At 34.6% G+C, this 23,203-nt stretch overlaps 4 protein-coding genes across 5 annotated transcripts in view; 2 read left to right on the top strand and 2 right to left on the bottom strand.

The window, feature by feature from the left end:
• The first annotated feature begins 6,009 nt into the window (after positions 1-6,009).
• Positions 6,010-8,521, top strand: LOC140871771 (prefoldin subunit 5). Its single transcript, XM_073274460.1, has 3 exons — positions 6,010-6,365; positions 7,674-7,751; positions 8,145-8,521. The coding sequence occupies exons 1-3, from the start codon at positions 6,072-6,074 to the stop codon at positions 8,226-8,228; spliced, it is 456 nt and encodes a 151-aa protein (XP_073130561.1). The 5' UTR covers positions 6,010-6,071; the 3' UTR covers positions 8,229-8,521.
• Positions 8,522-8,654: 133 nt separating this feature from the next.
• Positions 8,655-10,713, bottom strand: LOC140871772 (uncharacterized). Its single transcript, XM_073274461.1, has 3 exons — positions 10,572-10,713; positions 10,211-10,376; positions 8,655-9,060 (listed from the first exon to the last, which is right to left on the bottom strand). The coding sequence occupies exons 1-3, from the start codon at positions 10,627-10,629 to the stop codon at positions 8,829-8,831; spliced, it is 456 nt and encodes a 151-aa protein (XP_073130562.1). The 5' UTR covers positions 10,630-10,713; the 3' UTR covers positions 8,655-8,828.
• A 5,467-nt stretch (positions 10,714-16,180) lies between these two features.
• LOC140871303 (endoglucanase 8-like) lies at positions 16,181-20,762 on the top strand. The gene is made up of 7 exons (XM_073273752.1): positions 16,181-16,416; positions 16,515-16,928; positions 17,712-17,804; positions 18,072-18,233; positions 19,377-19,491; positions 19,597-19,760; positions 20,351-20,762. Exons 2-7 carry the CDS (start codon positions 16,572-16,574, stop codon positions 20,672-20,674), a joined length of 1,215 nt encoding a protein of 404 aa, XP_073129853.1. The 5' UTR covers positions 16,181-16,416; positions 16,515-16,571; the 3' UTR covers positions 20,675-20,762.
• A 134-nt stretch (positions 20,763-20,896) lies between these two features.
• Positions 20,897-23,203, bottom strand: part of LOC140871302 (mediator of RNA polymerase II transcription subunit 23) — a 47,211-nt gene continuing 44,904 nt past the window's right edge. For both annotated transcript variants that reach the window (XM_073273750.1, XM_073273749.1), the window contains 4 exons: positions 22,406-23,171; positions 21,646-21,827; positions 21,448-21,551; positions 20,897-21,360 (listed from right to left, as the gene is read on the bottom strand). In XM_073273750.1, coding sequence (XP_073129851.1) covers positions 21,159-21,360; positions 21,448-21,551; positions 21,646-21,827; positions 22,406-23,171 — 1,254 coding nt within the window. In that variant the 3' untranslated portion in view covers positions 20,897-21,158. The remainder of the gene's footprint in view (positions 21,361-21,447; positions 21,552-21,645; positions 21,828-22,405; positions 23,172-23,203) is intronic.

Raw genomic sequence — 23,203 nt, 5'->3', positions numbered from 1 at the left:
CTCAAAAGTCAGATGTGCAGAAGCCTGATGGATGGGTCAGAATCAGTGTTGTAAATGGCGGGAGGCGGTGGCGGTGTGGTCCGTGACCGCGTACCGCCTCGGCCGCTTAGGCGGTTGAATTTTTTTAAAGCATTTTTATGGGTGGCGGGCAGCGGCAGGCGGCTGAGGTGTGTGGTGGAGGGTGGGAGAGCAAAAATGAAAAAAAAAAGTGGCTAGTGTTTTTGAAATGAGTCAAGATCTAGGGTTTTAAAATAGATAAACTTTGACTAGGATTTTAAAATGTATTGACTTTTGACTAGAATTTAAAATTAGTTGACTATGGATCTTGACTCAATTTAAAAAGCCTTGGCCGCCTCAACCGCTTCAACCGCCCGAGCACCCACCTCGCCCGCCTCGACCGCCTCGCCGTCCGCCTTGACCGCCTCGCCGTCCGCCTCGACCGCCTCGTCGTCCGCCTCGCCCGCCTCGCAGCTTGGGCCGCCTAAAACGACCGCCTCATGTCGAGGCGTGGCAGTCGAGGGCCGCCTAGGCGGCTGCCTCGACCGCCATTTAGAACACTGGTCAGAATGATTTTTGATCGTGTGTGAATTCCTCATCGATGAACCATGCATTTGAATGGTAAATCCTACGTTAAATTCTCATTTTCGTTGTAGAAGAAAAAGAGTTGGACTGATTTTTTGTGTTAAATGTTTGCTAAAATAATTTAAAAACATCTGTAATTGTGCTAGTGAGGTAAAGTTTGAATTGTTTTAAAATTAAAAATGCTAGGGTTATGGATTTGTTTCTACCCCACCTCACCCTCATTTTACTTGAATGTTTGCTAAAAAGAGTTTGCAATTGTACTAATGGGTAAAGTGTTGCTTTTGATTGTTCTAAATTATGGAATTCTACTAAATTCCATCAACTTTAGACTGCTTGAAACATGAATCTTTCTCTTGAACATTAAACGTTGCATCATACTGGAATTCTTGAATTTTTGTTTGACCAAAAGTTTTTAGTATTTTGGAATGTATTGTTTGGTTTGTAAATAAACTTGACTGATATTGAATGCTAAAGTTTGGATGGAGATGATATATAATTTACTGTTTGTTTAGTTTTTTCAACCAATATTATTGTCTGATATTGTATGCTAAAGTTTGGATGAAGATGATATATAATTATTCATTTGATACAATGCTCTCTTCCCGAGAGACAAGCAGCCACTGTAAGCACAATCTCTTCTCATTTTATTTTTGTGTGTGTGCTTTTATCATAAGATAAGGGCTTATTTGCCTTCTTGATCGCTCTTCCATCGGTATTGAATTGGCGATATCATAGTTATTTGATTTTGGTTATGTTGTGTGCATCAAGTTAAGAACATTATAGTTTTATGTTCTGATTTTTATTTGGGTGGTGTTGGTTGTCCTTTGAGAGCAATGTGAGGTGTTGGTTGTCTTTTAAGATCTCTTCGACTCAATCTTTATTAGATGCATTTCTTAAACCTTCGACTCAAACTTTTAATATCAAATATTTAATGTCCTCCACCAATTTTGAAGTTGATTTTTTTTTTTCCGATCAAGATCTCTTCTCCTTGAAACTTCTTTTTGATAGAAGAAAAAATGTCAGATATGGCTGCACCAAAGACTTGTGTATGCTCGTTTTTGTTATAAAAATTATTTATTTTTCATATTGCTCTGTAAATCACATGAAATTTCAATATAATTGATTATTTAATTAATTGATATTACTAGTGGACTTGATTGATTTTTTTGTTCAGGTTAATCTTCAATCTCAACTATCAGAGGGGAAATATTTTAGCTGGAAGTTTAGTGTACATTTCAAATATCAAAAAGTAAGTGAAATTATATTAGATTTCTTGAACGAGGAGGACATGGTCTTCATGGTTGAAAAAAATACAATTTGGCAATCTGATCTAGTATGCTGCAGATTATAATTTATCTAGTCACATTTTTTGGTTTATGGTGATGAGACAAACGTATGTAACGGATGGTGATGAAATGTGATTTGTTGTGAATCATAGACCAATATATTTTATAGAATGGAGTATGCATTGATAACAGGGTTGGATTGTTCTGATAATTTTTCTCAATAAGTACTAGAGGTCTTAGATTTTTATGGTAGATATTTTCAAGGCAGTAATAAAGTTTCTGTGAAGGAAGTTGAAATGAAGTTGAAAGATTTGAAAAGTGTGCATGAGTTGTTGAGTATAGAGAGAGTTTAAATGGATTGTTTGTACTTTGTCTGTGGTGTACTATGACCTCTAGCGCCAGTTAGGAATCCTCAAGTCGATAAAAAAATTTAAGATTGATTGATGATTTTGATGTTTTTAATAAGTACCATTGGGGTACAATAACTTTCAAATGAGTTGTTTGTGATTTGAAGTGTAATTTGAAGAAAAAAGAAGTTACATTAAGCGAAAAAGTAAGAAACGATAAGCCTTCGAACAGTTGAACCTATGATATGGTTGGATTCATCTATCTGCTACAGGTAAGTAAATATTCTTGTATTTTTTCATTTGTTTCGAACATGGTTGATTATATTTGTTTTTATAATTTTTGAATTTGAATGTAGATTTTTGCATACGAATGCGTTCGTGGTATTGGAGAGCGTTTTGCGAAACAAAGAGAATGAGACAATACATCTCTTCCATGCATGTGCCAATGGATTTCAAATAAATGGCCAAAAAAAGGATCTCCTAGATATATTGACATTTTAGATGCATCAAAGAGTGGTAAAAATGTTTGTGTATTTAGAATATGATTTATGTTTATTAAAAAAATTTCAATTTGTATATTACTAATTTAAAATATGTTGAATTTACAGATTATTAGAAGTATTTTGTCACCTACAGATCAAGAATCTATTGCTTCTTATATTAGAAATATTTTCATTGAAGATTCTTGCACATACTCTCATTTGTTCTTTATTAATTCATTATTGTTGGAGGAAAATTATGTGTATTGCATTAGAAATCCCACTCGTTGTGAATCTAAAAGGACTCTCCAATCCAAAGAAGAAGACCAAAAAAATAAACTTTGTCCCAAAAATAAGTCAACAATGTCTTTTATTCATCCAGCCAAGAAAGCACCAGAAAAACAATTCCATCAAGTCAAATGAGATGATGTCCTCGGTGAAACAAATACTATTAGACAAGTTAAAGCATTACAAGAGCGCGTGGATAAAAATTTTGTGGAGTTGAAAAATATGATTTCGAATTTGGATAGAAAGCTTGAACGTGTATGGAAGTTTTGAACATTTCAAGGTTATCCAAAAGACGTTTGAATAAACAACCACTGTCTTTGCATGATCTAAAATAAAGAAGGCCCACAAATGTAAGTTTTGTGAATTTTTAAATGTTAGAGATACATATGTATTTGATTATAATAATATGATTGTTTGAATTATAGATGAGTCAGTGACAAATTTTTCAATCAAGGAGTGGCTCTTGGGCAAGAGGCGGTCGTTGAACCATTCACATCTCCTTTAACACATCTTGGTATATTTTCGTTAACATCCAAATTGTAGTATTTTTTTTATTTTAATTACAAATATTTAATTTTTTAAATCATAAATAACACGGTCCAAGAAACAACTTTTGTCGCTCGAGACTTGAATGAAGGAATGAGTCGTGAGCAAGAGGTAGTAGATGAAGAAGTGACCAATGAACGAGATGTTGTATTTGATCCACCTAATAATACCACTCATCATCGTATGCTTGATTTTCAAATTTCAATTTAAATGTTTACGTATTTTTATTTAACTTGATTAATTCTTTGAATCATAGATGAGCCACCTTCCACCGAACGACGACGATTTGGAAAACAAATTATTTTCTGCACACTGTCCAAGAAAAAGAATGGTAACTTGTGCAAGTATTTGTGAATTATATTTGAAACATTTGTTTGTTCTCTCATCACCACCATTAGTGATATACTTCAGTTTCACAATTGTCAACCATATCATCATTAAGATCTCTACAAATTTCAATATCTCTAGCAGTGTCATTTTTTTCATAACTATTTTCGAAGCCACTTGTTTTTAGGGACGGAACTATTGTTGGCCCAGTCTAGCTCCAACTCTTAGCCCATATATATGTATGTGTTTTAGGGTCCAATATGATAAAATATATTGTTAGGCCCAATCTAGCTCCAACCCTTAGCCTATATGTGTGTGTGTGTGTGTCTTAGGGTCCAATATGATAAAATATATTAGTAGGCTTTATTTTTTTATTTTTGGGCTCATATCCAATGTTTGATATGGCTAAATGGGTAACAACGAACTACAATTTCAAATGGAGCTTTAGAAATTTCAAAGTCTAGCAATTATATTGTGATGGATAGTAAATTATATAATAAATATAAATTTAATTTATAATAGTAAGTTTTACTAGAAATAAATTTAATAATATTTAATTATCATAGCACAACTAGATAGTGAAGTAGTTATTTTCTTGTGGTATGAATTATTCGGTATTTTAATTGGACATCTATATAAGTTTTATTCTAATTAATTTTTAATATACAGATTTATCTCTTCATATTTGATGTTACAATAATAAATCTATTATTTATTTATTTATTGAACTAATTTCATCTTTGATTCATAATAAAAAACGAAAATAATGTGTATTAAATTATAATAAATAAATCCATATTTTAAAAATAATATATACAAATTAACTCTTCAATATAATTAATTAAAAAATAATATAAAAATTATTCATTGATACATTAGATCTCATGTGCTTAATTATTATTATTTTTTTGAAAAAAACAAATTATTGTAATATAATCTAATATTCTCTATTAAGTTTAGAAAACTAACATAATAAAATTCAATTTTATATCATTATTATGATATTGATATTTGATACATTTAAAAATATATGAAAAAACTAAATGATATATAAATTTAGAGGCTAAAAGATTTCATAATATGTATAGTTGATATTTTGAAAAATCTTTTCTATAAATTTTATGCATGTAAAATTTAGTCCTCCTTGAGAAAAAAAATCCTGGCTCCGTTCCTGCTTGTTTTGATCATTGTAACATGAAGCAAAAGTCTAATATTTGAAACTCCAAAAAACAGATATGTTATTAATGCTCGTGAGCTTTTTATATATATATTGGTCTCGAATTGCATACCTCAAATTTTGGCAAGTAACTTAGCTTCAATACCGTATCATGCATATCCAAATGAAGTGTCTCAAAGATTGCATCTTCAACATCTTCAATAATCACATTACTCTAATCGATAGATATAGCTTGTCATCTTGAATTACTTCCATTACACCATGAATATTTATGTTCACCGTCAGTCTTCCACTCGCCATCAAAATTAATTAAGATTTGAATCACGTCAACAAAATCTATAAAACAATAATAACAATAATAATAAATAAGCCATTGAAAATTAACCAACTGATCGAATACTATTAACCGACTGTAATATATGATTTAACCTACTGAAATATAACCAACTTATTGAATTCTTTCAACCGACTCTAATATATAACTTAACCGACTGAAATAAATGTTTTAACAAACTGAATAACAAATCAAATTACTTGAGCAAGTGGATAACCTACAAATATAAAAACATAAATGATCAAACAAAATACCTTATATTGATCTTCCAATGATCGTATCCAAAAACATTTTGTGAGAATGAGAATGTCTTTAAGCTTTGGTTTTCATCTAAATTTTTTTTGGAGACAAGAAAATGAAGAGGTTAAGAAAGCTATAAATTAAATGAAAATTGAGAATGAAAAAAGTGAGAAAAATGGGCAATACCGTTGAAGGGAAGAAGATGGAAGAAGAAAGGAAGAGAATGAGGAGGAGGAAGGCAGGAAGCCGTATTTTTTGTGAGGTTTCTCAATATCCACGAAACAAAACCCTATTAATTAATATTTAAATTAGATATTAATTAAAAAAATTCTATTGACCAAAAATAATTTTTACAGTCTATTTGAACTTAAAACAAATCTGTGGGGTCATTTTTGTTATTTATCTAAATTTTCCGGAATTGGAAATTTGAGCTAACACAAGTAAAATCGCAGCAGCGGAGGAGCTATGGCGGCGGCGGCGGCATCATCGAGAATGGAGATTGACAGGATGAGTGTGGAGCAGCTGAGGGGGCTCAAAGAGCAGGCGGATCTCGAAGTCAATCTCTTCCAGGACAGTCTCAATAATATTCGCACCGCCACGGCCCGTCTCGAGCTGGCCTCCACCGCCCTCCACGATCTCTCCCTCCGCCCCAAGGGCAAGAAGATGTTGGTTCCTCTTACGGCGTCGCTTTATGTTCCCGGTACTCTGGATGATGCGGAGAAGGTCCTGGTGGATGTGGGCACTGGTTATTTCATTGAGGTTAGACTAGTACTACTAGATTGCTCGTTGATTGATTGATTCACCTTTTATTTCTTGTTTCATGTATAAGATCTTTTTCGTTACTGAATTGTATGTTTGAGTTGCTAGTGCATTGTCATCTTCTATATTTTTTTTAAGGGAAGTTAAGATAGGGAAGAATTTCACTTTGAGCTGTAGTTTGTGATTGTTCTCATCTCTCTAGGTTTTTGGTGTAGTATTCTGTATTGTGTTGTAGCCTATAGGTATCCCAATGATCATCGAAATAATTTATTGTTGATTCAATTCTATAAGTATCTTGTGTGTTATGCACAGGGTACCTTTGGAAATGTTTACAAAATACAATCATAGGGTAGTGAAGAACCTCAAAGGTATTAGTCAGTTCCACATTCGAGAAGCTGACACCCATGTTAATACGATATTTCATATGAACACGGGCCATTTTGGCAGCTTTGACCGAATGCTAGACCTTTTCCACTCCCCCTAATCACCACGACGATTCTCAACGAAAACACCAGTTTTATTACCCACTCTATATTTTTTCATGGAGCCAATATGGGACGTAGTAATATTCTTTAATAGTGGGTCCATTTAATGTTTAACGTCAGGTCTATTATTGGGCCAACAAGACTAGAAATTCCATTCCCTCTCAAATATTGCAGTTGAATAAGTTGAACTGATGTAGTTTAGTAGTTTATGCCTGAAGGACAGAAAAAAAAAGTGGTCTTTGCTGACCTAAAGGCTAAATCCCACGTGTTCCAGAACTATGGCCTAGACATTACTATAATTAGTGAAGCAACCCAAACGTGGGCTTTAATAATTTGTGCGTGTCACGTGTTTGGCTTTGCATTGGGAAAATTTTGACCTTGGGGATATTAAAACAGTTTACAGAACTAGTGGTCACCAGGCTCACCAATCTTTGTTCTCGAGGCGTCAGATTAAAGTTTGCACAAATGGATAATATGCCTTTTCTGTTAGAGGTGTGGTTGCTAGGAAATGCCCATTTAGATTTTTTTTCGTGTTAATTTGTCATCTCTATGTTTATAACTGTATTTTTCCAGGCCACAATTGTGATATTAACTTTCTTAGTTCATGCCAAAACATTGAAGGAAATATTTGAAACTAAGAACCGTTGGGAAAAATGAGGGTGCACCAATTCGCTGTTGAAGGAAGATGTTGAGCTGATGTAACCAGATTTAAGCAGAAAACATTCTATGCTTTACTGGAATTCTCTTATTTATGAATTTATGTCACTTTCTATTTGATTTAGCATCGGTTTTAATCAACTGTCTCGATCTTTTGTCTAAGCAGAAAACAATGGCAGAAGGCAAAGATTACTGTGAGCGCAAAATCGCTCTGCTCAAGTCCAATTATGATCAACTTCTTGAGGTATGTTCTATTGTCATGTCAACCTCTTACATCTGCAAAATTTTGAAATGTTATTCTTGTGTGCTTCTAATGATTTTCTAGACTTTTTTTCACTTTCCTTCAAGTCCATTGGTTTTTCATTTATCAAATTCATTGTATAAGAAAATTGTTTGGACCCGTACAACATCTAAGGAAACAAGATAAGTGTGAATTGAGAATAGAACGTGTAAACGCATTAGTTTACTTTATTGATGACTATAGACAGTCTGTAGAAGTAATTCGATTGAAAGGCAGAATCGTAAGGCAATTAACATGTTGGAAGTTGTCACAAATCAGGAGCGTCTATTTAACAAGGCTGAGTGCACATTTCATTCTCTGATCTTTTTGTTTGGTCATGGCCATAATGAAATGTAGGTTGCTGCTAAAAAGAAAAGCATAGCAGATGAAGCCGGTGCAGTTTTACAGGCAAAGTTGAAACATTTGGCTCCAGCACAGTGATTATGTCGATTAATTGGAACTCGGAGTGGTTTCGTCAATTGTATCAGTCGCACAATGTACATGGACAACTATAGTTCCCCATATGTTTGCATTGTCACACAGAAGAGAGGCCATGTGGCGGCTGGGAGGATTCAATTGCCCAGATTGCACTCCAACCCCTGCTTTGTTTGTGCAAGCCTTATACTTTGTGCTCTTCAAAACATTATGCTCTAGAACTCGTAGGTTTTTATTTTCAGATGGTTGAATTGTCTTTTATCTGTGGGGTGGGGAAATTTCACGGCAACTAAGGACTTGAGAAATTTTTTCTATATCATTAATGTTGCCGCTGGCATTTCGGAGGTTTTCTTATATTAGTATCATGGATCATATATATCAATTGTATATGTTTTGAATGTGTCACATGAGAGGATAATAGGACATAAACAAACGTTCTACCACCAAGTATAGAAAATGGTGTTTTTGTACCAAACAACCCTTAATCGAAAACTACGAAATAGCTTTGATATGCATAGTGTAACTCAAATCTAAGACCTGCTAGGATGCTATACCGACTAAAAGTTTAAAAAGGCAAAGAGGAAAACTACATCGAGTAGGGAACAGTCACGCCTCACTCGGAAGTACTTTTAAGAAATGATAAACCTCATCTTCATCAATCACTCCCACTTTCGTGGAACAAACTGAGCAACACACATTCTTAAACGTTTCAGCAGCTGCTTCTATCTCGGATCCTCTTTTGTTCCTTTTACGCTTGCTTCCTGGTTGCGTTGCTGCTTCTGTAATCTTGCAATTTACCACAAATATTGCTCGGTACTGGGTGACAATTCTTTCGTGCCTACAAAGTTTGCAGTCAGAAAAAGGTCACCAGTTGCTTGTAACAAGCTTCGGAATCACACGGCAGTGTAACAAGAAAGTTGGGAGGGATGAAAAATCAGTAGGGATATATGATTTCCAGGAAAAAAAAAAAAAAAACACACACACACACACACACACAGATAGCATATATAAACGAAATGAAGTATACCAGACGGAAGAATCCTTGTACATTTTGTAGCATATTTCTAAAAAGTAACTACCGCCCAGATTTAGGTGAGGTGCCAATGCTGAGGATTATATGTTCCGTCAAATCCATTAATCAATTAATTGTTCTAAAACACTCAGATGACATACTTGAGTTTGGTTCATTTTGACTACCTAGTTAAACTTAAAACCTGATTGTTGAAGACCAATATCATATACATTCCTGACAATGTGGCTTTCACTACAGAACTACGGATTGGAGTTTCCACCGCATGGAATATAGTCAAGAGAACAACAATGAAATAATGAAGCTGCAATTTTGTTCATTATCAGAAATATCTTCTTAATGAACATATAAGCCAAATTGTGTGGTAGTCTCAAGTATATTGGATTCTTCTTCTCATCCTTGTAGGTAACCAACCACCTAGCCGAGAACCTGTGACTATGCCTAATCCAAAAATGGTCGACCTGCCTTTCAACTAAAGAAGATAAAATTAACACACAACTCATCAAAATCCTGTCTTGCACTATGTTATCATTAGGGAAAAACATCACCAAATTTCATTGCCACCGACCGGAACAAGGTAGCCCAAGTTAAAATCTAACATGAAAACCTCTTCAACACCTAACACGGTGATTCACTCAAATTGTTCTAAAAAACGATGGTGCCAAAGTTAATGAATTGTGATCATCCATGTGCTTCAAGAATGGTAGTTTAGGAAAAACCATAGAATCAGCCTCTCAATAGAAAAATTTATAACTTTACGTAGTTTCATAAAAGTGAATGTTCCAGCCAAAAAATTCATAAAATCATTCCCCTTCTCCTCCCCTACTTGATTATCTTCACATCCATCACAACACATTGATACACAGCTGAATCTTCTACCAGAGTATCAAATACAACAGAAACAAATTACACAAAGTTTGCATATAAATCAAGAAAATAACTGAGAAAATGAAGATACCTTTGAGAATCTAAACACAGGGTAGTAAAGCAAGCTGGGCAACTGAGAACAGCATCAGAAGTATGGCCTCTCCTTTGTTTCCGGGCCCAAATCTCATCCTTGTCGTCAAGTTCCGGGCCGTAAAATTCAGGCTTGGAGGAGTAGTCTATCTCATCATCGTCGGAAACTGTTGAATCTCAGGAGAATTAAAATAAGTAAATACCTAGCACGACATCAAAATCCACAGATTTCAGCGGAAATCGACAGTTTTTTTAACACAACATTAAAATCCACAGATTTCAGCGGAAATCGAATCTAAAAACAATCAAATGACACGAAGAAGCAAAAAGGAGAGAAAATTACAAAGAATCTTGAGCCTCACCTATTTTCTGGGATACTTGAGACGTGGAATCACCTCCAGCTCCAGTTCGTTCTTCCATTTTTGCAGCTTCTACCAGTCCTCACCTAATTTCTATAAACCTCAGATAATCTCTATGCACAATAAAAAGAAAAAATAAAAATAACTTTCTATTGAATCACATTTGCTTTTACATTTTCTACTATCTTTATCTATAATGTTTACTATGTCACATCTGAAATAATAAGCATTTTTTATATTTTTAAATTAAAAAAATAAGTTGAAAGTGAATAGTTAGAAGTAATAAAAGACTATAGACACTTAAATTTATTGACCATAAAATTATGGAAATTGCAAAATGATATTAAATATCAATAAAAAATAATTAACTATTGGAAAATTAAATTCTTACAAAAAATAAATAGTTAATTAATTGATATTTTAATATATTTTGTTATCAAATCAAGATTGAATCTTGCACAAATTAGAAGTGAATACTAATATTTTTAGGATTTGAAATCAAATCTTGAATCAAATGGAAGAAAATACTAATATTTTTAGTATTTAAAATCAAATTTTGTGATTAATGAAAGATAATCACCAAATAAATCATGAGGAGCCAATAAATTGCGACATCTCATCAAATCGAAATGGTAGGAATCTGCATCCTTCAGCTATAAATAGGTGGCAGATGACCAACATAAGACACAACACGAAAGACTAAAGCAAAGGAGTAGAAGAATTCAAGAGTTTTTCTCTCAAGTCATATTCAAGAAATTCAAGGCGCAATTCAAGGCGTTCTTCTTCAAAATCATCAAATTCGAGAAGATCAAGACGTGATTCAAGGGATTAATTGTATTCTTCTTCAAATATATTTAAATTCATTCAAATTCAAAAAGATCGTGTTCTTCATCAAATTCAAGAAGTTCGTGTTATTCATCAAATAAATCAAATTCAAGAAGATCGTGTTCTTCATCAAATTCAAGAAGATCGTGTTATTCATCAAATTCAAGAAGATCGTGTTCTTCATCAAATTCAAGAAGTTCGTGTTCTTCATCAAATAAATCGAATTCAAGAAAATCGTGTTCTTCATCAAATTCAAAATAACAAATTTCAATGCGTGATTCAAGGAGTTCATCGCGTTCTTCCTAAATTTTGAAGTTTAATTCGATATCAAAGTGTTAACCCATCGAATTAAATTTATCAAGACATCAATCGTCTTCCAAGAATATCAAATATTCAAGAAATTCAAATCCATCAAGAAATTATCTTTGAAGAGGAAAATCAAGGGATTGCATCCACTAATCTTTATTTAATTTCTCAAATTCACTTTGTATCCATTTTTTATTTTTTAATTTCAAAAAATAAAGAATTTTGCGCTAAAAGGACATTTTTGTCCATCTATTAATTTGACAAATGTGGTTATTATAAGGGGTTCATGTATTATTATTATTATTATTATTATTATTATTATTATTTATAAAACTATCGTAAATATTTACAATAGCATTTTAATCAATTTATTAATAATATATATTATTTTTATTTAATAAATTCATAATACATTTCAATTAATATATAATAATTTTATAACGATTATTTTACAATGATTATTTTTTAACGGCTACTCTATGACAGATAGTTTGCTACGATAATAGAATAAAGATACTTCTTTTGTTTCAAAAACATAATGATGAACATCATTTATAAAAATAAAAAATAAAAAAATCATAAAACATAAGCACTACAAGAAAATGAAAAACAACAACAGTTTTTATCTGTTGTTAAATATCATAAAAAAAAATTATTGTTAAATGTGACGCTCAAAGACAACGGTTAAAAGACAAAGACAATGGTTTTAGATCCATGTCCAGATAAGTGTGCTAATTATCCAGAGGGGTATTTACGAGTTGGTAGCATGAGTTTCCTTGTTGATCCAATTACCCAGTTCACATCACATGCATGCACATATAGATTTTTATATTCATATTTATTGTACTGGACGTTAGCACTCATGTTGTTGTTTTCATCTTGGACACTCCATTCCGTGGATCAGGCCTCAGGTTGGATGACGCAGGCAAAAGTGAGCCTCGAGGCGAGGAGCAGCGCTGTTAAGATTCCGGTTATTTGGTTCGATTGTTTTACCTTGGGTTGTATTATGATACATTGATTTTCGATATGGTTGTACCTTAACCAGTATTTTAGATTTATGTTTTCAGTTTGGGTTTACTATGTATGTATTCCAGTTTCCGCTGATTTATCTGATTATTGTTATTTAAGATTTAATTGCATGCTTAAATTTGATTAGTATGTGATTTTGGAGCGGGACACTACAAGTAGTTTTAAAGAAGTGCAATGATGTCTTTTCTTGTTGTGGGATATATCTTTTTGGCACACTTTCAAAGTCTAATTTTGAGTGTTTCGTGATGTGCGCATGGGCTATTTGGAAAGAGTTTTGTAGGATAAAACATCATCCTATTCGAAAGCAAGCTTCGATTAAAATTGATTGGGTGCATCCTTACTTTGATGAATTTATCAAATCAAGAAATTCTAACTTCATCCAGACCCGGACTTCACAACATAGTCTAGAGGATAAGTGGAAGAAAACCCTGGGAGACATTTTTGACTTGATGTTGATGCGGGTTTCAATCATGTAACTGGTCGTGTTAGTGTGGGAGCTGTGATAAGGGATCACTATGGTACCATTCGTTCTGCAGCAGCCATGGGATTTCAAAATACAGGGTCGGTAGTGGCTGCGGAAGTGTTGGCATGCAATTTTTCATGGCCTATTGTTGGCGACTCAAGGTGATTTTGTAAATGTTTACGTTATCTCTGATTCCTCTGTAGCCGTCCAAGCAGCGATGACTTCTACGGAGAATCTTAGTCTGGATTGGTGTCTTGTTTCGAACAACTCAAAAATTTTTAATTCGGATAGCTTCCTCGGTTTGTGTTTTAATAATAGATGTGCGAACAAGGTTGTTCATTGTCTTGCGCAATACACTATCTCTAACCCCTCACCCGTTTTGTGGGTTGATGGTTTTTACGCATCTTGGTTGATGGATGTAGCTTCGAATGATTTGTTTGATAAATAGGTTGGTTTGAACCTCATATATATATATATATATATATGTGTGTGTGTGTGTGTAAATACTCAATGAATCCTTCTTTCACTATTAAAAACATTATTATTATTATTATTATAATTATTATAATTATTATTATTAAGACTCATGAGTAAATTTTGGAGACGATCTCACATATATATATCCGTGAGACTAGAGGTGCAAACGAGTGAAGTCGAATATCATACTACTTGAGCTCGACTCGATTTAATTATGTTAACTCGATATTTATATCGAGTTTTGACCAATTTGTTCACGAATTGCTCATGATTAGCTTGACCCATTTGCACTTCTACGTCAGACTGGTCGACGCGATTCATACATGCAGTAAAAAATAGTACTCCGACAAAAAAAGTTATACTTTTCATGATTCGGATTGATCGAAAATGCGTTTGATAAAATTAATCCGTAAAACAACCTTATAAGGTTATTTTTATATATTATTATTATGCATGTAGAGGACCCGGCCCAACCAAAACCCATCCTCTGAAACCCATGCACGCACATGCAACCTTTGCCCACACCGTCTCCCATCATGCTTCCTATCAAAAGATAACTACTCCAAACACTCCCTTCCATATATCCATTTCATATTTTTATTATTTTATCCAACTTCCAAATTATAATTACACGCTTACATATTAGGTTAATTTAATACAGCAAGAACATAATATATAAAAACAGAATAAATTTGAGAATATTTCGGAGTTCACTAATCTACGTAACCCACAATATTGGAATTAAATGACAATTAAAGATTTGAAGGATATATATTTCGGATAATCTCATTTTCGATATCATACTTTAGGATGATGGAACTTGTTATATTATAAATTGATGACAGTTCTACACGATCTTAATAGATATCGAATATTCGATTAATGTAATAAAATGTAAGATATTATATGTTACATTCGCGTATATATGTTGTTCATTTTATGCAATATATTTAACAGCGATAAAAATAATCAATATATGGATAGAGAGGTACTGGGGACCATCTTCCCATCATTATCATATGATATATAGTTAAAGTGATGCAGTGCATACAGTTTTACGTCACCGTTGAAAAATTTAATGGTGATGGTGTCCGGTTACATTACATACACATATACTGCCTATATGCATGGTCATGGATGCACGAAAACCAAAAAATAACAAGAAAGAAGAAAAAGAAAATAAAAAAGGACCAAATTTTAGTATTTTTCACATCATAAGTATTTTATGTTTGCAAAACTTAATAATAAATAAATTGTTTCAAGAAAGATAATTTGTTGCCGGCAGCTAGAAACTAGTCCACCAATCCACGTCAACTAGGTAAACTGCACTGAACCTGTGCGATAAGACTTATTCGAATAAGTGTTGGTAAAAAAAGAAATCAAATTTCTAATCATGAGTCACGCACTCACCTGCTGGGTGCAACTCCTACTTAAACACCTCAGGAGTGCGTAATCAGGATTTTTAAATGCATATTAAAAACTTAGAGGTTCTTTAATGTTTTTTAAATACTTTTTAATATGAATTTCTTAAAATATTAACAAAAAGTTTCTTATTTGAATATTTTAATTTTTAATTTTTAAAATAATCTTTCACTATTTTTTTGGATTAAAATAATAAGTGCCACTTTTTTTTGTTATAGTGTTGAGCACCATAAAAGAACTATATATATATATATATATATATATATATATATATATATATATAGAGTTTTATATGGTGCCCAACACTATATGCCCACTTCATGCCCACCATGTACAAGTCAACTCATCTATTGTACCATTCAACTCATCTATTGTACATGGTGGACATGAAGTGGGCATATAGTGTTGGGCACCATAAAAGAAATCATATATATATATATATATATACAATTTTGCTATCCTGCCCACCCACCGTGCCCACCTAATGTGCCCACCATGACGTGACACTCAACTATTGGATGTGATGAATTGTGCGTCCAATAATTGAGTGCCACCTCATGGTGGGCACATTAGGTGGGCACGATGGGTGGGTAGGATAGCAAAACTCTATATATATATATATATATATATATATATATATTCCAAGTATTTAGGAATTAAACTAACAACAAATTAAACGACAAAACAGAAGAAGATCTGACAAAAATTAACTATTGAAAATTTTATCTTAAGATTTAACTTGACGAATTTTTAAATTTATGGTAAAATTTCATTTAATTTCCATCCTAAATGTCGATAGTTTAAACTCATCTACGTCAAAATCTCGGATTAGAGCCTCAATTGGAATTGAAAAAAAACAAATAAATAAAAAACCAAAAACAATTAATTTTTATACCGTTGGTTCACCTCAAACGGTCAAACCATCTCGGACCAATCAATTTCACCTCTCATTGGTATCCACATTCCATCCAATCACTACTCGCCACCTGTCAGATTCCCATTGGTCCTTGCCCAAGAATCCTATGACCCCGATTGTACTATATAATAAACCAGTTACTCTGATCATTCCTTACTTGTGTGCTGAGCCAAATGGCGCTAAATCCTTTCCATTTCCCGGCAAATCTCCGATCATCCTCCGCCGCCGCCGCCATCCTCTTCCTTCTCTTCCTTCACCACCACTCCGCCGCCGCCGCCGGCCACGACTACCGCGACGCACTCCGCAAAAGCATTATTTTCTTCGAAGGCCAGCGCTCGGGAAAACTGCCCCCGAACCAACGCATCCGGTGGCGCAGAGACTCCGCCCTGCATGACGGCGCCTCCGCCGGAGTAAAATTCGTCACACTTTCGAACATTTTACTGATCTAAGTCTGTACATTAAATCGATCGAGATGATTTTTGAAAAAATTCCCTTCGTTTTGGTTTAGGTTGATTTGAGTGGAGGATACTACGACGCCGGAGACAACGTCAAATTCGGGTTCCCCATGGCGTTCACCGCCACATTGCTGTCGTGGGGCATCATAGACTTCGGGCGAAACATGCGCGCCGCCGGGGAGCTGAACAACGCGGTGGCCGCCCTGAAATGGGCCACCGATTATTTTCTGAAGGCCACAGCACACGACGGCGTCGTATATGTGCAGGTGGGAGACCCTTCGTCGGACCACAGCTGCTGGGAAAGGCCTGAGGATATGGATACGCTGAGAACAGCGTATAAAGTCGATGCCAACCACCCTGGCTCAGACGTCGCCGGAGAGACCGCCGCCGCGCTCGCCGCCGCCTCCATCGTCTTCCGTTCGCGATATCCCGCCTACTCGAACCTTCTTTTGAATCGTGCAATTAAAGTAAGTGAACATTGTCGTTTGCTTTTCCTATATATATATGCCGTGCCCGTCAAAAATATATATAAAAATATTTCTACTATTTCTTCATTTCCTTAAAATCAGGCTTTTATCGTTATTATTTATTTTTTAAAAATATATTAAATTAACAAAAATAATATTTTTTTTAAATATTCTATGGTACATACGTTTTTGTTATATTATACACAATCAATTCTACTCATATTTACAATAAAAAATAATATATTTGATTTTTTGTTATGAGAGACTCAAATAAAATATTTCATATTTACAATAAAAAGTAATATATTTGATTTTTTGTCATGAGAGACTCAAATAGAATATTTTTGTACCTGTATAATGATATCTTTGACACTCAACCCTCCCAAAAAAAATGTTGTGCAAAATGTTTTAAAATTAAAGCTCATATATATTACATTTATTATTATATAAGTTTGGTCGACACAGTGCTGATAAATATAATTGACAATAACACCAAAATTTATATTTATATGACAAAATAAGTGTTTATTTAAGGCCGGGTTCTTGTTAATTAGCTGTGAAAAATAGTTACGCACGTACTATTTTTGGAAATACCTCCTATATTTATTATATTTTCAAAACACCATGAGATTAATAAATAAAATCGAAGGAATTAATTAATAATTAATAAAAACCGCTGATTCTCAATTAATAATATATTTGTAATTATAATTGTAAAAATGAAGTTTATATTTATAGCGATTAGATTATTCAATAACATGGTGTGGTGCATGTATTATATAGGTGTTCGAGTTTGCAGACAGGCACCGAGGTCCTTACACTTCCAGCCTACAGTATGCGGTCTGCCCTTTTTACTGTGATGTCAATGGTTTCCAGGTGCATATATATTCTTAGCAGTACTTAACCAATAATCATTAATTAAGCAATTCTCTAAATATTACTAATACTATTAATTAGTAGAAAATCATATATATATATATATATATATATATATATATATTTACGATATGGGTTCAAACTCACGTCTCTCTCCGATGAATTGCCACTAAGAAGGTGGCTTAATTAATTCGAGTATATATATATGCGGTTTAATTAAAGATTTTATATATATATATATATATGTGTGTTTGTACGTACCCGTAGGATGAACTGTTATGGGGTGCGGCATGGTTGCACAAAGCATCTCGGAGGAGAGAATATAGAGAGTATATAGTTCGGAACGAGGTGATATTGAGAGCTGGAGACACCATTAATGAGTTCGGTTGGGATAACAAACACGCCGGCATCAATGTTCTCCTTTCTAAGGTGCATTATATATATAATCCCCACTTTTTATTATGTCTTCTCCATTATTATTTACTGCTCATATACCCAATCCTTACATTTTCTATTAAATAAATAAAATGATCAATTGCATACACGGGTACTGAAAATTAATCACAAGATTGTTGAAACTCCACATGATTATAATTATTAGCTTTTTGTGTTTAGAATTTGTTTTTTTTAATTATAAAGGGGGAGGGAGACTCTAACCCGAGTCTCCAGCGGATACGTGAGACCAATTGGGCTATTAGCTAGCCCTATCTCTCTTGTGTTTTAAAATTTTGAGCACGTATATATATAACCTTCAAAATAAATACACACAAGGCTAGGGATGCATGTGCCCAAATTTTGAAACTTTGAAAACTTAAAGAAGTTAATAAAACATTCTTTTTTATATGAGTTTTTAATAATGTCGGGATTAAATTTCTCATAATAGTGTATACAACTAACCGGAATCAAAATATACTTAAGATTTGGATTTTGTCCATGCAATTAGTGTTACAACGTATAGGAAAAAGATTGTGTTTTTAAGTTTATCCAAACAAATGAAATTGATAATGAAACCACGGATCAGACGGATATGAATAGATTAAATTTGTATATTTGGTTGAAATCCAACAAGTCAAATTTTTTTTTTTTTGACAATTAAAACAATCCAATAAAGTGTAGGGATACTATAAACATGCAAATAACTTTTATTAGTGTAGAATCGAGAAAATGACAGGCTAATAACTAGGTTAACCTTTTTTGAATGAAAATGGAAAGTTTATATACAAGACTAGAAAAACTAATTATTAATTAAATAATAAGCGTACGTACGGCCTCTGGTTAATTTTCACCAGTGCTGCTGCATGCATGTGCAAAAAGATGAATGGGTCAGATCGATCTGCGCAGCTACTTTTTACTGGGAAAAATGACCGTGACTTCACACTAGTCTTTGGATCCAATGCCACAGTACTTTGGATTTTTTATAATACTCATGAATACATGTATATATATATAATATAACACGTACGCACACACTTCTTTTATTTAATTTGTTGTTGGGTTTAACAATTTTTATTTCGAATAAAAATTAATTTATCTAATTTTCTTTGAAAAATTGTGAATGATTCCGTGTGGCAGGAAGTGCTAATGGGAAGAGCAAGTGATTTAAGATCGTTCCAAATAAATGCAGATACTTTTATCTGTTCCTTATTGCCAGGAATTAATTCTCATCCTCAGGTTCAATATTCTCCTGGTATGTATATATAATATTAATTTTCACTATTTCTGTTCAGCATTTGCCCAAACTATTCTCGTCAAGTGAATTGATTTGGTAATAAATTCATTGCTGGCAATTTAGGGGGTTTGATATTCAAGGCTGGAGGAAGCAACATGCAGCATGTGACATCCCTATCCTTTCTACTTCTGGCTTATTCCAACTATATAAGCCACGCCAATCATGTCATCCCATGTGGCGAGACGTCGGCCTCCCCCGCACTTCTCAAGAGCTTGGCCAGACGCCAGGTAAAAATACCTCTCATGTTCTTGTCAAATAATGACACCAATGTTTTAGTTGATGTGTTATTGTCAAAGGCAACGGCTAGTAAAAATGTGGTGGTCACAAGAATCTTTGTCTATATCTACATGTTTCACTTGTGATTGGCCAACGGTCACTGACCCTACAATGTTCTTGGATTGAAAATTAATAACTTATCAAACACTTTGGCAAAAATAATAATAATAACAACTTATCAAATACCTCGTGTAGCATCCATTATTCATTGTGTGAGGCCCATATGTTTAAATGTTTATGATCCACTAGGTGTGAGGCACATCGTTGGAGCATATATAGAATCACCCACTTTTACCACATTTATTTGTTTATTGATTATTGATTTTTGAGATGGGGATTAAAATATAGGTATGTTATGATAGTTGCAAATACTATTATGGTATATGTTTGGGTCTTACATTCATATGATGGGTATATAATACAATCATGTTAGAAGTGTAAAGATAATAGACTAAGCCATATATATTGTAATTTGGGTATCGAGTGTACCATCTTGATTCAATAAACGTGCTCATTCTTGGTGTCCCGTCTACCATGTCAGGTGGACTACATTCTAGGGGACAACCCATTGAGAATGTCTTACATGGTGGGCTACGGTCCACGGTACCCGGAGAGAATCCACCATCGGGCAAGCTCGTTGCCATCGTTGGAAGCCCACCCTGCTCGCATTGGATGCAAAGATGGGTCTCGATACTATCTGAGCCCAGCTCCGAACCCAAACTTATTAGTTGGTGCGGTTGTAGGCGGGCCTAATAGCTCAGACTCTTTCCCGGACTCGAGACCTTTCTTCCAGGAGTCCGAGCCCACTACATACATCAATGCACCTTTAGTGGGTCTGCTCGCTTACTTTTCAGCCCATCCTTGAACTTTCAGACCGATGAAGAAAGCAGAGTGGTGTGCAAAGGTCACCCTCTCCAAGTACTATCTAATGAAATTAAATACTCCTAATTCTATATTTTGGTATGATGACATTATCTGAAAATTTCAGTCACTGTGCTGCGATTAGATGTACCTGTGCTTCTTATACCCCATCTAACAAATTAAGGAATGTCTTAACCGTATATTTATATATATAGAACGCCAAGAATGGTTCAATTTCTGCTACCTATATTCACAATGCTTTCTAATATCCCGATAACGAATAGCTGTCATCTGGACTATACAAGTTGATATTTCACAACTCAGAAAGGATATTTCGGCCTCGGTATAACGTACAATACAACAATTGCCTTGATATGATTCCCCCTAGATGAAAACATGTGTCTAGTACCACTTGAACGAAAGATCAATCTACTTTTTCACAAGGGGACGGACATTCTCACCTTCGCTCCAGAGCACAGCCCGTTGAATCAAGTGGTATTCGGGGAAATTTTTGGATGAGTTGCAGCATAGATGGAACAATTCACATCAGCTTTCAGGTGTGTGAGAAGATGTTGCACGTCTGGGCGTAAATTTTCGGCTGCTCTTCCAATGAGAGCAAGTATTTCTGGTCGTGGTTTGCTGTTGGCTTGTACGGGGCCTCCTTGGCCTTCAAAATGAACAATATGATGCCTGAAAAACATTGAGCCATTTAGATGAATATGCTATATGGTGTTAAGATATTAGCCACCATTATAATTTAGAAAATGATCAGCATACAAGAAATCGATAATGTCTGCAATCTCTGGGGCCTCAATAGCAGCTGATTGCTGGGAGTTCCTTCCAAAGACATCAACCATGATGCTCAAAAGCAACGAGAGTGTCTGAAAGATGATGATATGAAATAAATAACATAGCAAAAATATAATCCAGGAATTAATTTTGTTCAACAAAAATGAGCGACATATTTCTCGTTACCTTACTGAAGAGGGTGTGAGCATTGGCCACTCGAGGAAGCAATGGACTCATAATTCGGAAAGCTATTCTCAGAGCAGCAATTGATGTCACCGGTCGCAGATGCTTAATGATAAGATGTGTACCCTCTAGCCATTCCAGGGGGAGGTTACTGAAGAAAGAATGCAACAATGCCACAACATTGCCTGCATGAAAACTGTTAAGTAAAAATGATCTGCATTCTAGTATAAAAAACACAACGTAAAAAGGAAAGAAAAGAAAACAATAAAGTTTACTCTTGCCAAGCCTCAGACGATCACAGTAAACCGAACCATATTTAACGTACTGGATGCTACAACCATTAGAAATGTCCATTTTTATTTATTTTTATTTAATTTTTTGTTTCAAAATTCAAACATAGATTACTCCATGTAAAGTTTACAGATTGCACATTGCACAAAATGTCTAGTTTCAACTACTTTCAAGAAACCAATCAAAACCATGCCATTGAACTCTGGCAAAAGTATTACAATCCTTTTTCTACTTGAGATAAATTGGGGATGTAATTTCCTAGAAGAACGACAATAAAAAGCCGCAGGATGAATATTTTTCCGCAACTGTGAACATTATAGGCAGAGTTGGGTAATGAGATGCACCGAAAATGACAATGGCCAGCAAAGGATAAAGTCGTGCAAAGGTTCAAATAAATTAGAGAAAATTAAAGAGATGAAATATCTCAGTAAATGATTTCTATCAAAGATGCAAAAAAACTGAAGGAACATACCAATGGCCGTAGAAGTATTGTCCTGAGCAGCCCATGTTGGATCTAACAAAGCATAGCCGACAGCGGATTCTACTTCACCAACCGACCTTTTCCCATCATTGAGCCACCAGCTCTCTTTTATAACACGTGCTGCCTCTATATAGAGTTGAACATGAAACTCTGCGGGAAGCTGCGCTAAAAGAAGACCACATGCTTGGATCAACAAGCACGATAGTTGCTGGCATGTATATCCACTTCTCCAGAGAAAGCTGGAGGAGTTTATTCCTGAAACCAGAGGAGCCCTGGTTGCACCCAAGGAATCGCTGCTTCCGCCTGATGGAGATGTTGGCAAAACCGAGCTTTGTCCAACTCCATTGGATGCATGTCCATTGCTACATTGAATCAGAGTCGGTTGTATGTGAACGACAATTTGCACAAGGGATGAGACAATTTGGGATGCATTTACAGGAAGAGAAAGGATTTCTATGACAGCAGTCTCGAGGATCAGCTGGGTATGTGTGCCAGGATCTTGGATTTGATAGAACGGTTTCTGGCCCTCATGAGTAACTGTTGGGACTGGCTGGGATGTTGCTTGAGGCTTATTGTGTGGAGCTCGCACTGAACTGTTTGAGACATCTCTCATTGGTCCATTTTTGGAGGAGTTATTCAAAGGAGGAATAACATTATTCACTAAACCTAATAAAAGGGTGGCAAAGTAGTCCAGTGGTGGACAAATGGCTGCATTAGACGAGTTAATATGCTGCGGGAAGGACTCAGAAAAGGGAATCTGTTACAAATAAGAAGAAAATTCAAGTGAAT

The sequence above is a fragment of the Henckelia pumila genome, unplaced genomic scaffold (genome assembly GCF_033568475.1).
Source record: "Henckelia pumila isolate YLH828 unplaced genomic scaffold, ASM3356847v2 CTG_461:::fragment_3, whole genome shotgun sequence".
In the NCBI taxonomy this organism is placed as follows: domain Eukaryota; kingdom Viridiplantae; phylum Streptophyta; class Magnoliopsida; order Lamiales; family Gesneriaceae; genus Henckelia; species Henckelia pumila.
Note: the sequence above shows the minus strand (reverse complement) of the source record. Positions and strands in the feature narration are given on the sequence as shown.

What these genes read in the sequence shown, in the direction of transcription:
- LOC140871772 (XM_073274461.1), bottom strand. Translation starts at nt 10,629, where the DNA reads ATGGAAGAACGAACTGGAGCTGGAGGTGATTCCACGTCTCAAGTATCC. An exon ending in TCAAGTATCCCAGAAAATAG is followed by an intron (nt 10,377 to 10,571) that starts GTGAGGCTCAAG and finishes GAGATTCAACAG; the next exon opens with TTTCCGACGATGATGAGATA. An exon ending in CTGTGTTTAGATTCTCAAAG is followed by an intron (nt 9,061 to 10,210) that starts GTATCTTCATTT and finishes CAAACTTTGTAG; the next exon opens with GCACGAAAGAATTGTCACCC.
- LOC140871303 (XM_073273752.1), top strand. Translation starts at nt 16,572, where the DNA reads ATGGCGTTCACCGCCACATTGCTGTCGTGGGGCATCATAGACTTCGGG. An exon ending in TCAATGTTCTCCTTTCTAAG is followed by an intron (nt 18,234 to 19,376) that starts GTGCATTATATA and finishes TCCGTGTGGCAG; the next exon opens with GAAGTGCTAATGGGAAGAGC. An exon ending in TCAGGTTCAATATTCTCCTG is followed by an intron (nt 19,492 to 19,596) that starts GTATGTATATAT and finishes CTGGCAATTTAG; the next exon opens with GGGGTTTGATATTCAAGGCT.
- LOC140871771 (XM_073274460.1), top strand. Translation starts at nt 6,072, where the DNA reads ATGGCGGCGGCGGCGGCATCATCGAGAATGGAGATTGACAGGATGAGT. An exon ending in GCACTGGTTATTTCATTGAG is followed by an intron (nt 6,366 to 7,673) that starts GTTAGACTAGTA and finishes TTGTCTAAGCAG; the next exon opens with AAAACAATGGCAGAAGGCAA. An exon ending in ATTATGATCAACTTCTTGAG is followed by an intron (nt 7,752 to 8,144) that starts GTATGTTCTATT and finishes AATGAAATGTAG; the next exon opens with GTTGCTGCTAAAAAGAAAAG.